We start from the raw sequence: 12,337 nt of genomic DNA, 5'->3' as shown, positions 1-12,337 counted from the left end.
CTAGGCGTCCTCTCCTGCCACAGCCCCAGGAGTGACCACGGAGCGCTCCCAGCCGGTGGTGCTGGTTTGGGAGCTAGGAGAGCACATCCACAGGAGACACAGTTGGGGATGGGCGGTCTGTGGGTCTGCGGACACAGCTGAGTGTGAGCGACCCTGCGGGGGAAGGTCACCTAAAAGATGTGACTGCCGATTGTCCCGTGAGCTGGACTCGGGCAGCCGATGCTCCTCACCCACTCCCAGTCTTTGGAACGTGGGTTCCGTTTGGCTTGCTTTCCCGCTCCCAGACGCTGTTCTAAGGACACAGCTTTGAAAGGTGATGTGGTGTCGAAAACACCTGCAGAGTTTATGGGACTGAGCCCAGATAGGGCCTCCTGATGAACCTCCAAGATCTGGCAGGCGGTTGCAGGGACCCATTACACGTGGACAGCCCTGGGAGAGTTGCAATCCCATAGGCCCCCCACTCCAAAGTCATGCCTCCCCAACCCCACTCGTTCCTGTGTCCCCACGTGGTACGGGGCCGGCCCCAGATGTCTCTGAGCTGACAGGAACTGATTGGGGCTGTGCAGCTGGCCTGACAAGCAGCCCAGTTCCTTGTGAGTGCAACACCCTGCTGGCACTGGGGCCGGCCTTGTCACTGCAGCATCTATGTGAGGCCAAACGCCTGCTCCAGGGACATCACTAGGAATAGATCCGCCTGCGTCACAGCCTGGTACGGTGCCCTGTCCTGAAACCCAATATCCTAGAGACCCCTGAGGGGTCTCAGGCTACAGGGCCATCAGGCCAACCTGGCACAGAAGGGCTGCTAGGGCACCCTGGAGGGACTGCAGTCTACACCTGCCTCGGGGCTGCACCCCCTTTTATCCATCTTCCACAGAGCAGCTGGGAGGATTCTTTTAAGTTTATGTATTTGCTTAAGTAATCTCTACACCCAACGTGGGATTTGAACTCACAACCCCAAGATCAAGGGTCTCCTGCTCCTCTGACTAACCCAGCCAGGCGCCCCCCGTGGATTCTTTAAATAATGAAGCAATAAAGTCACTCTCCTGCTCAAAAGATCCCCAACGAACTTCAGGTAGAAACCAAATTATGTGACCTCCAGGTCCTTCATCATCTTCCCATCCACCCTCTTTTCCATCCTCACGTCCCTCCTCCCCACTGACATCCACCACACTGCCCTGTTATTCTGCAAGGGTTGGGTCCTGCCTCAGGGCCTTTGCACTTTTGTTTTCCTTTGCCCACACCACCCACGAATCCCAATCACATGTGACATTGTCCCTCTTACTTTTCTTTCATTGCTTACATTTCATCTTTGCGATAGGTCTTTCCTAGACCCCTAATATCAACTGCCCACCTCGAAGGCACTCACTTTCCTGATCTGCATTCTTAGTTCCTGTCACCATTTTAATTTTTCATTCATTGGCTTGTTTATTGTCTGTCTCTTCCACTTAGAATATAAGCTCCATGCGGGCAAAGAACGAGTGCATCATGTTCATTTCCATATCCCCTGTCCCTAGAAGAGTAAGGAGCATTTGATGAATGAATGAGTAAAGGACAGCCCGCACACCTGCACCCTTGCTGTTACCCGACCCGTGACACTGGCATTCCAGGCTCTCACCCGTAGTCATAGTGCCTGGAGGGCCTTACGCTCTTCCCTCAGGCTCTCTGGACATGACCAGTTACAACTCCCAGGCAGCTGAGCTAATTTTTTCTTCCTCTTTCCTTCCTCCAGTAGACTCCTTCAAGAGGGGGAACGGAGGGCAGTTCTAGAACCTCAGGTGATTCTAGTTCATCCTCGTGTAAAAATGCCTTGGCCCACAGACGGGGACAGCACACAGCCATTAACATCTATATTCATGAACACAGAAAGGCGCCCATGACCTTCCCTGGAGTTTACCGGAACAGCATAGAGAACATGATGCATATAAAATCATCCGAATACCAATCCTTCACTGCGCATGTACACGACACATGTACCTGTAAGAATGTTCCCCGAAATGTCACCATGAGGATCACAGGATTTCCTCCGGAATTTACTTTTGCCTATACTGATTATTCCTTTTATAAAAAGAAGCAAGAACAACAAGAAGAGATCAGAGCAACAAAACATCCCCAGCCGCAGCTAACCAAGACGGAAAATGGACGCAAGCTATGAGCCAGCGGATGGCGGGGGGTACAGCCGCAGGTGCCCTGGGCCCCAGCAGGCTGCCGCGGGCGACGCTCCGCGCCTCTGCGACCAGGGCCAGCGGGTGCTCGGCGGCGGGTCCCCAGCGCACTCGGGCGGCAGCTCGCCCACGGCCCGTCACCACAGAAACAGAATCGGCAGGCGGCTGCCAGGTCGCGATGTAATTACCCGAGGAAGCCGCAAACATTCTCACCCCAGCAAGAAGCGTGCTCCTGGGGTCTTCAAAGGGCGGCGCGTCCAGGGCCGGCCGGGCCTCCTGGTGGGCACACTTCGGGCCCGGGTGGGAAGCCTCAGCAGCGCGCGGCTCCCGGGGGCCGCTTATAAAAGCGCCGGGGGGCCCGCGCCTCAGGAGGGAGACGCGTGGCGGAGGCGGGAGCTCGGCCGGGGCCATGCTGGCCGCCTCGGCCGTCCGCCGGGCCCTGCTGCTCTGCTGGCTCGCGGCCCCCGGGCCAGCCCGGCCCGAGCCACTTTTCCACAGCCGGGACCGCTCGGACCTGGAGCCCGCCCCGCTGCGCCGCGCCCAGCCCATCGCGGACCCCCTCACTGCGCAGGTAGGAGCAGCCCCGGCAGCCTCCACACTCACGGGCGCGGGCACCTGCGGGCGCGTGCACCCCACACGCGGACACGCGCACGCAGGCCTCTGCACGCCCCTGGCAGGCGGCACATCCGTACGCGCACACGCAGACTCGGGCACACCGGAGGCGGGCACCTGCACACACAGACACGCGCACATGCAGGCCAGGGCACAGGCGGACACACACAGGCACACGCGCAGGAGCACACATGCTCAGGAGTACACACGCACGCGCAGGCACACGCGCAGGGGCACACACGTGCAGGAGCACACACGCATGCGCAGGCACATGCGCAGGAGCACACACGCACGTGCAGGCACGTACGCAGGAGCACACATGCGCAGGAGCACACACGACGCGCAGGCACGTGCGCAGCCACACCACCTCAGGCGAGGGCCTCCCACAGACAACGGGTGACCACGGACTAGAAATGCTGCCCCACACGGGCAACCACCCCCGCGAACACAGACCTGCACGGGGACACAGGGGCCTCGCGCGTCCTGTCTCCCCCACGTCCTGGCTGCTCAGTCCGCCCCTCCGCCCCGCGGTCTGTACTTCTCTTCCCGCAGCGATTCCTGTCCAAGTACGGCTGGGCGGACGCGCCGCCCGCGGGTCCCCGGGCCACCCGCCTGGCCGAGGCCGTGCGCAGGTTCCAGAAGGTCAACGCGCTGCCGGCGAGCGGGCGGCTGGACGCGGTCACGCTGGCGGCCATGAACAGGCCGCGCTGCGGAGTCCCCGACACGCGGCTCCTGTCGCGGCCGCCGCCCCCCGCCCGGCCCAAGCGCTCCCTACGGCCGCCGCCCCAGCAGCCCGAGGTCGCCGCGCCCCGCGGGGGGACCCGGGCCTTTGCCAAGAGGACGCTGACCTGGCGGCTGCTGGGGGAGGGCGCCAGCGGACAGCTGGCCGTGGACGAGCAGAGGCACATCCTCAGACTGGCCTTCCGCATGTGGAGCGAGGTGATGCCGCTGGACTTCCGCGAGGACCTCGCCTCCCCGGGGGCCGCCGTGGACATAAAGCTGGGCTTCGGGCGAGGTGGGAAGGGCCGAGACGCTCCAGGCGGGCTGTGTCCCCATTGCCTTCCCCGTGGCTGGAGGTGCGGCCCGGTTCGCACAGGGAGCCCAGGGGGGGCCAACAGGCCCACTCGGGGATCCCCTCCCCCCACCTGCAGAGCCTCCTGGGGTGTCGGAGGTGGCACGTCCCAGGGGTAAGCGCAGCCGGCAAACCCTCAGTGCTGCTTTATTACAACTCACTGGGAAGGGCAGAGCCTGCCTGCTTTGGCGATTTAGGGGTGGTGACATGGGGACATTGGTGCGGATCCCTGTGCTTGTCCCTAAGTGGGTCAGCCAAGTGAGCACTGCTGCAGAGAGCTCCAGTGCCCAGCAGGGCAGGGGCGCCCCCTCCCTGCCACTCCTGGGGAGAACTAGCCGGTGGTGGTCTGGGAGCCCCCACCAGCAGGCCCACCACCTCCTAGCTGGGTGGGTTTGGACAGTGTAACTTCTCTGCAGCCCCCTGGGAGCTAAGAATGCTGGTGTGCTGTGAGCGTAGCTGAAAACCGTACACAGGGGAGGGACCTGACCATCAGGCAGCACCTCCTTCATGTCACGTCCAGTCAGCTGGGAGGATCCAGCTCAGATCTTGTCTCCTCCCTAAGCATTCGGAGGGCACCCCCACCCCCCGCCTCCCCTCCGCCGGCTCCCACAGGTTTGCTGGGCAGCTGTTTCCAAATGTTTAGACTCCACACCAGCCTGTTGCAGGAGCCCGGAGCTGTTGCTTCCGCTCCTGGACTGCAAGCCCGTGGAGGCCACAAAGACTCCTGTGTCCATGTTCCCTCTCCCCTGGCCAGGCCGGCACCTGGGCTGTCCTCGGGTTTTTGATGGCAGTGGGCAGGAGTTTGCACATGCCTGGCGCCTTGGCGACATCCACTTCGATGACGACGAGCACTTCACACCTCCAAGCAGTGACGCAGGCATCAGCCTTCTCAAAGTAAGCGGTCTGCAGCTGCTCCGAACGGCCAGGCGAAGGGTGTGCAGCCCGGGCGGGAGGGCAGGACACCAGGTCTTCTCGGGGGAAGTGTCCCCAGCCTTCTGAGAAAGCTCCCTTAATGTGTGCATCTCCTCCTAAAGCACAGGCTGGCCCCCTGGAGTCGGGGGGGGGGGCACGTGACAGACACCCAGGCTTGGCTCCACACCCGTGATTTGTGTTCCCTCTAGGTGGCCGTCCATGAAATTGGCCACGTACTCGGCCTTCCTCACACCTACAGGCCAGGATCCATAATGCAGCCGAATTACATCCCCCAGGAGCCTGTGTTTGAGTTGGACTGGTCAGACAGAAAAGCAGTTCAAAAGTTGTATGGTAAGACTGTTCTGGAAGGCCGTCCACAGAGCTCCCAGAGGACATTCTACTGAATGTCCAAGCTTGAATTTCCAAGCATGACAGGACCCCACTCACTCCTGATCAGGAGGCTGCCCCCAAGGAACACAAAATAGTGCCACTCGGGCCGCATGGGAGGGGAGCTGCCTTCTAGCTCTGTGACGGGAATTCTCTTTCAAGGTGGCCGTGCCCGGACATGGCCACCGGTGCAGAGCAAAGCTTTCCCGTGGATGTTCCCTCTTCCTTGGGCTACGTTATGTCTCTGGGAGGAAGGAGGGGAACATAGCAGTTTCCTAAAGAGCAGTGGGCCACCCAGGCAGTGGCCTCCCACTGGCCCTGCAGGCACTTGGAAGCTCCTGGAAGAAGCTTTCGGTTGTCCCAAGGCAAAGAACAGCGGGAGCCTTGCCAGGATCAACTTTAATCTCTCTTTAATTATAGAGTGTTAAGGGTTCACTATTTAATGGAAGTGATTAATGACCTCGCGTTGAGGCTGAGGGGAAGAAAGCTACTCTTCCCTTTCCCATTTAGAAGAGAGAGCACCTCCGTTTCTGTTCCACTCCAGCCATTCTCTGCAAAGATGCTCTCAGCACATTTGGATAGTGACAAGTGAGGGCCAGGATGGGTTTCTTTCCCGCAGAGAAAATCTTACTCTTGCGTGTGCCCAGAACCGATCTGCTTGCCTCTAATGATGTCAGACGAGCCATCAGGGGGCATCAGCTATGTTTAGGGTGATCACACAGCTAGCATCCAAAATCGGGACCCTCCGGAGAGTCATCTCCTGCACAAAGATTAGCGAGAATGGGCCCTGTGAGCTGACACCGCCCCGGGGCCCCTCCGGCTCCTCCAGCTCCACGGGGTGGGCCTGCTTCAGGCTTGTGGGGGAGGGCATCTTGCTGTGAGACACTGGACAGAAAACTCCAGCTTCAACAGTTGTCTTTGTTTGAGAGACACATGGAAGTAGCGATTGTTGGTTTTTCCAGCAGGTGACAAGTGGCTGGACATTTTCCCCTCAGGTTCATGTGAAGGGTCGTTTGATACCGCATTTGACTGGATTCGCAGAGAGCGAAACCCACAGGGCGCCGTGACGCTGAGGTTCAGCACCTACTTTTTCCGCAACAGCTGGTACTGGCTTTACGAAAACCGAAACAACCGGACGCGCTACGGGGATCCTCTCCAAATCCTCAGGGGCTGGCATGGAATCCCAGCACAGAACATCGACGCTTATGTCCACGTCTGGACATGGGGGAGGGACGAGCGTTATTTTTTTAAAGGTAAAGGTTCTCATGGACGGCTCTGTTCCTCTGTTCCTTCCTGTTCCTCCCGGACGCACTGGGAACAAACGTTTGAACCCCATACCAGGGAGTCTTAGCATAACGCACCCGCAAGTCCTCCCGTAATTTGTCTGTTCCGTCGGACCGGGAGCTTGTGAGCGCAGGGACGGTGCTGTATCCCCTGATCTCTGGAAGAAGGCACCCGTGCATCAGAGGAACAGATGAGTGAATGAAGGACTGACTGACTGACTGAACAACCAACTGTGCCAGGCCCTGAGGTGATTGCCAAAGACCAGTTCTGGAGAGAACAGACCTTAGAAGGGGCCCACTAGAATTATGTGGTGAAGGGAAGGATGAGTGGACAAGGTGGCCACTGCCCCTGGAACCAGATGCTGGAGCCACCCAGAATTCAGGGCTTGCCCTAGCCTCCGAGGACACATAGGACCCCAGGTGCCCCAAAAGGGACACAGGGAATAGCGTGGTGGGGGAGGTACGGATGGGGGAATGAGGGAGCGGTGAGACACAGGAGGCTGAAGCAGAGCTTTAGGATTAGAGAGGGTGAAAACACAGACGGGAGAGACAGTTGAGCCCTTGGAGGTGTGACAAGGCCCCCACATGGGATGAGATTAGGTTGGAAAGACCAGGGCGGCCTGAGCACCCAGAGCCTCCATGCTCAGGGGCTGGCTGGACCTCACCCAGCAGACAGTGAGGAATCTTGGTTTCCGAGCAGGGAAGATCCGTGTTTTCGTGTTAGGCAGAAACTGAGGTGGGGGCCCCGGTGCTGGTGGTAGTGGGGGGGACACGGAGCAGGCCGGCCAAGGGTCTCCTGCAGCTTCCTCCCTTCACTCATAGATCGCCTTGCTCTGACCTCTGTGCCTGTCACTGAGGTGGGCTGCCTTAGCAAACCAAATACGTGGCATCTAAACACAAACAAGATTCTGCGGTTGCTAGTTTTTGCCCCCTTCCCCAAACATACGCCCTAGCAGGAAGCTGTGTGCCCTGTCTCTGCCCCACTCCCTAGTAATAAGACCCTATTGCCTGAAACCACTCAGGACTCCGTGAGGCCAGAGCCCAGCCAGAAGGATGCTGTGTACAGACTGGGCCGCACAGGAATTTGGTCTTAATTTTCCTGACATCACACGAAGGAAGAATTGCTTTGGTTCAGTTACATAAAGAAATTACGAGGGTGGACTTCTCTGGTTTAGATCTTACAGAGTTAGAAGCACAGCGTTCCATGCTTTAGGAAGTCCTGGACTAGAACTTAGACTGGCAACATTCAAAGATTCTTAATTATAGAATTAGGTCATTGTGGGGGATTGCTATCATATGGCTGTACTTTATGCTTGGAGCTTTAAAAATACCTTAAAGTTAACTTGCTGTGAATACTTTGAATTCAAAAAAGTCTTCCAGTTAGAGTGAACCGCACCCCCGGCTGGACACACGTCATTCACTGTTCTAAATGGCAAACTTTTGGCCAGGGGGTGGGGGTGGGGGAATGAGGGAAAGGGAGCTCACATGGTTGGTGGCTAAGGAAGGTAACTGGCGGTGACGTGGTGTAGGTTGTGAGCACAAAATATTGAACCGGTGGATGTGTTCTATTTTCTGATGACAGTATGTTAATAGTCAGCACTAGGAACTAGTAAGATCTTAGAATAATCCTATGCTGTTTCAGAGCCTGAAATTAGCATCTGGATCTTGAAATGAAAGGGAGCAAAATGACAAGCTTATAAGGACCGTGGGTGGAGTCACATGGATAAGAATCTTTGAATGTTGCCAGTCTAAGTTCTAGTCCAGGACTTCCTAAAGTTACCTCTTCATGGCTCTTATTAAATGGTAGTAAGCCATATTAGCATTTTTTGTTTGGTCCTCAGGGAATCAGTACTGGAGATACGACAGTGACAAGGATCAGACCTACACAGAAGATGAACAAGGAAGAAGCTACCCCAAATTGATTTCAGAAGGATTTCCCGGCATCCCAAGTCCCCTGGACACTGCCTTTTATGACCGAAGAAAGCAGTTAATTTACTTCTTCAAAGAGTCCCTCGTAAGTAGGAGGCTTTCCAGCCCCGTGTTGCTTTTTCAGCCCTACTTGAAATTCAAGTTCTTTGTTAAAAGTTGTTCTCAGTTGCCTCAGGCCTCTATGGTCATGGCAGATCCCACCATATGGAGAACGAAGTTCAAGCCCAGAGAATCTAGTGCAAAGCCGTAGATTTACTTACCTCATTCCTATAAGTTAACTTAAAAATCAATGGTTTTCAGAAAAGCCAGCCTTACTCTCTTACTTGCTTTGCAGGTGTTTGCATTTGACATCAATAGAGATCGAGTACTTGATTTTTACCCGAAGAAGATCACTGAAGTGTTTCCGGGAATAGAGCCACGAAACCATCCCTTCAGGAATATAGACTCTGCCTATTACTCCTACGCACACAACTCCGTTTTCTTTTTCAAAGGCAATGCGTATTGGAAAGTAGTTAACGACAAGGACAAACAAAAGCATTCTTGGCTTCCTTCAAATGGCTTATTTCCGAAGCAGTCCATCTCAGAGCGGTGGTTTGACATCTGTGACGTCCACACCTCCACCCTGAACATGTAATGGGAGAAACAGGCAAATGGAGTCAGAAGATTTCTCGTCTAAGTCTGGTTTCTTTTGCAAAGGAAACAAACCAGGTTTTTAGTAACTAAAGCAAATAGGGCTAAAAGCCAATGGAAAAAGCATTACTTGAACTTCTAAAATACTTGATTTAGAAGGGAATTTCTCAGGCAAAAAAAGTAATGCATTGAATAATTTTGCCAATCTTTTAGGAAAGGTTAAAAAAAAAAAGAACCCCGAGGAATCCCTGTCTCTCCACCACCCATCCCCACTGCACCCCGATTTCGTGGGTGGACAAAAATGTAGCGAGAGCCATAGGATCCAGTCATGGAAAGGGTACACAGTTCCCTGGGAGCCTTCAGCGGAAAAGGTCACAGATTTCAAGTTGACTGCAGTCCACAGTTCCTGTCACAATAATTTATATTTTTCTAATACGTGACAGTGTATAGGTTTTCCCGTGTATTTCTCTCTTGATCTTCACAAGTCTGGAGAGTGCCAGGGAACCTACAACTGCACATTTCTAGTCAAGCAAACTGGAGTTCACAACTGTGTCCTTCCCAGAGTCAGACGTGGTGGCTGCTGGCCCCCCTCACCTCCACACCCCAGCCCAGCATCCAGGCAACCTTCTCTCCATCCCTGCCCTGAAGTTAACTGCAAATCAAGTCATCTCAGTGATCAGGCCACGGGTGGCACAGTTCTCAAGTAACAGCTTAAGACATGAGCACTTTAAGCAGCATGAATTTAAAGTCAGCAGATGACAAAAACATTGAAAAAGCCCTCTCTTCCCCTGTAGGGATGTTCATATTCTTGTTTGGACAAGGGAAGACAGCTACAAGTGGTATCTTCTTGCTTAAAAACAAATACTCCTCTGGACGAAAAGGCTGTTCAGCCGAGGAGAGGCCAGAAAACAAGACAGGGAAGGTCGGCGACATCCCTGACACTGGCTTGCTTCAAAATCAGATCTTCCCCGTGGAGGTGTGCAGAATTAACCTGCAGAGACAGCGCTTGCCGACAGGGGAAGCGGAGTGACCGCTGTCCTGACAGGAGACACGGCTGATTCTGTGCATCAGCTTCATGACTTAGTCAAAACTTGAAATGTCTCAGTAATTTTTGAAAATGGATGCAAATCTTTCCCAAGGAAGTGTAAACTAAGTAACAAGGAAGTGGACAGACGGCCAGGGGCCAGCAGGAGCTCTACCAAGCTGGGACAGGTGTCCACACACAAGGAACACGTGAAAGTCCCAGCGCATGAGAAAGCGCCCTGTAAAAACTCAGCTTCAAACACCTTTCCACGGAGTTCAGATTCCTCCCAAGAGGTGTGGCTGCTGAGCGGAGGGGCTCTGCATGATCTGCCGGGAAAGGGGTCTGCAGATGGCCGGAGGTTGGAATGGACCTTGGGGGCCAGGCCAGCGGACCTGGAAGCAGGGCAGGCTCTTGTCTACAAAGCCCTCATGCACCAAAGTCCCAACCATCTACTTGACAGGAAAGAGTCGGCTTGATTTCTGTTCCATTTCCTTGAAACGGATTTTAGCAGGACAGGACAAGCACAGTGTCGCATGCTGTAGCTCGGAAAAAAACAGAGGCCGTCTGTAGGTCAGGGGACAGGAACTGCGCAGCAACAGTGGCAAGTCGTGAGTGTGACTTTCTAGGGAGAACTTAGTAGCACGATTTTATTTTTAATGTTTTAATCTTTCCTTTGTAAAATTCACTCATTAAGCCAGTTCAATCAAAGCGAAGAACATAAAATGGAAAAATACAGACATTTTAAATAAATAATTTATTTATTCAAAATAGTTTTCTTACCTTATTCACAGTTTCAAGTTTAAAATGAAAAAAAGAGGGGGAGTAGTACCTATTCTTGATCAACTGTCATACAAAGTCAAAGAAGAGCGGATCCTTCCAGAAACATGCATTAAATACAGACACTGGCACAACGGCCAGTCTCCACCATATCCCGCACCGAAGCTGGAGGAGGACAGGCTTTCTTCTGTGCAGCTGAGGAGGAGACCCTGCAGATGCACAGGACATTGCCTTAACCCATCTGAACCACTAGAGTCATCTGGATAAAAGTTCCCTTGACCAAAGTAACGTCATCCAAAATAATTATTATCTTAAAACCCATGTAGCTTAACATACTTCAAAAATGTCTACAAGTGTACCGGCCACCACAGCAAGTCTGCGAACACGGAGGTACCATGTACTTCTCCAAGAAACAAATGCCAGGAGCTCCAAGTCGGATTCTGGTTGTAGCACTTCCAATGGAGAAGTCCAAGAACTCAACCATGACTCGTCTGTCACGGGAAAAGAGCACTCTGAGTCTCCCCTGCCAGGCCTGCTGTAAGTGGATATTTCCCTCATATTTAATGACACGAAGCACCGAGTGGACAAACTTGCCCCCGAGAGCTGAAGGCACTAGAGCATCTCCGTGGCCGGGGCCTGGGGCACGAGTCACTGCACCCCGCCGCCGCCGCCGCGAGCGAGCTGGTCCAGCAGATGGACGAGGACGTCGATTCTCTCCAGAAGGGCTGCGTTTTTGTTAGCAGTAGCTCTCAAAAGCTGGGAGTAGATCTGCTTGTTGGTTTTGAGGACTGCGTCATCTTCAGTATTACTGCTGCGTTAAAACAAAAGCAAAGAAGTGAAGTGCACAGTGATGCCTGCCAACAGCTCAAGAAGAATCCAAACCGTCCACAGGAACGGCCCGTCACTCTCCCCGGGGAAGCAGGTGCTCTAGTTCTGTGCATTTCATACTCACCTTCTGTATCCACCGTTCACAGGCCTGTGCATGGACACGTACTCCGCTACATCCATCAGAACCAACGTTCCTTCTGTTTATGAGTCTCGGAGCGCGTCCTGCGCATGGGGAGCGGCTCCCGGCCGCGGACAAGCCAGACCCAGTGCCCCCGCCCTCTCGGCATCGCGTTCCACTCAGGTGGGAGCTGGGCTGGAAGACGCACACGGAGCCAGAAGGGAACAGCGTGTCAGGTGACACACGCGGTGAAGAGAATCCGGCGGAGCCAGGCTAGGGAGGGCATGGAAAGCTGTCCCCTATGTCCTCCCTTCTCTGCGCTGAGCGTGACCCCCCGAGATCAACCAGCGTGAAGGTGGGGATGCTCTCCGTAGGGCTAGAACTGTGCCGGCCGGAAGCCCAGACTCCAGACTTGGGAGTTAGCCCACCTCAACATATCTACACCGCCCGTGAACTTCGTGTGAACAACGCCCCTCGGGCACAGCGTCCGAGACACACTCAAGAACTGTTCTGACAGACTCAGCTGCTCTGAAAGTAGGTCCCCCACAGGACAGAGCAAGAGATTGTCTTACTAGGAGAAAAGATTACTAATTACATGGCAGT

General features: G+C 54.6%; 2 protein-coding genes across 5 annotated transcripts in view; one reads left to right on the top strand and one right to left on the bottom strand.

Moving 5' to 3' along the window:
* Positions 1-2,571: 2,571 nt before the first annotated feature.
* On the top strand, positions 2,572-9,240 carry MMP21 (matrix metallopeptidase 21). Its single transcript, XM_044236702.1, has 7 exons — positions 2,572-2,733; positions 3,327-3,789; positions 4,601-4,740; positions 4,968-5,109; positions 6,141-6,398; positions 8,270-8,442; positions 8,692-9,240. Exons 1-7 carry the CDS (start codon positions 2,572-2,574, stop codon positions 8,989-8,991), a joined length of 1,638 nt encoding a protein of 545 aa, XP_044092637.1. The 3' UTR covers positions 8,992-9,240.
* Positions 9,241-10,746: 1,506 nt separating this feature from the next.
* Positions 10,747-12,337, bottom strand: part of EDRF1 (erythroid differentiation regulatory factor 1) — a 42,448-nt gene continuing 40,857 nt past the window's right edge. For 2 of the 4 annotated variants that reach the window (XM_044240710.1, XM_044240713.1), the window contains one exon: positions 10,747-11,599. In XM_044240710.1, coding sequence (XP_044096645.1) covers positions 11,437-11,599 — 163 coding nt within the window. In that variant the 3' untranslated portion in view covers positions 10,747-11,436. Of the gene's footprint in view, positions 11,600-11,740; positions 11,930-12,337 lie in introns of those variants that run through there. The other 2 variants (XM_044240712.1, XM_044240714.1) reach the window with 2 other exon arrangements.

This window comes from Neovison vison, chromosome 2, assembly GCF_020171115.1.
Source record: "Neovison vison isolate M4711 chromosome 2, ASM_NN_V1, whole genome shotgun sequence".
NCBI classification, from domain to species: Eukaryota; Metazoa; Chordata; class Mammalia; order Carnivora; family Mustelidae; genus Neogale; species Neogale vison.
Note: the sequence above shows the minus strand (reverse complement) of the source record. Positions and strands in the feature narration are given on the sequence as shown.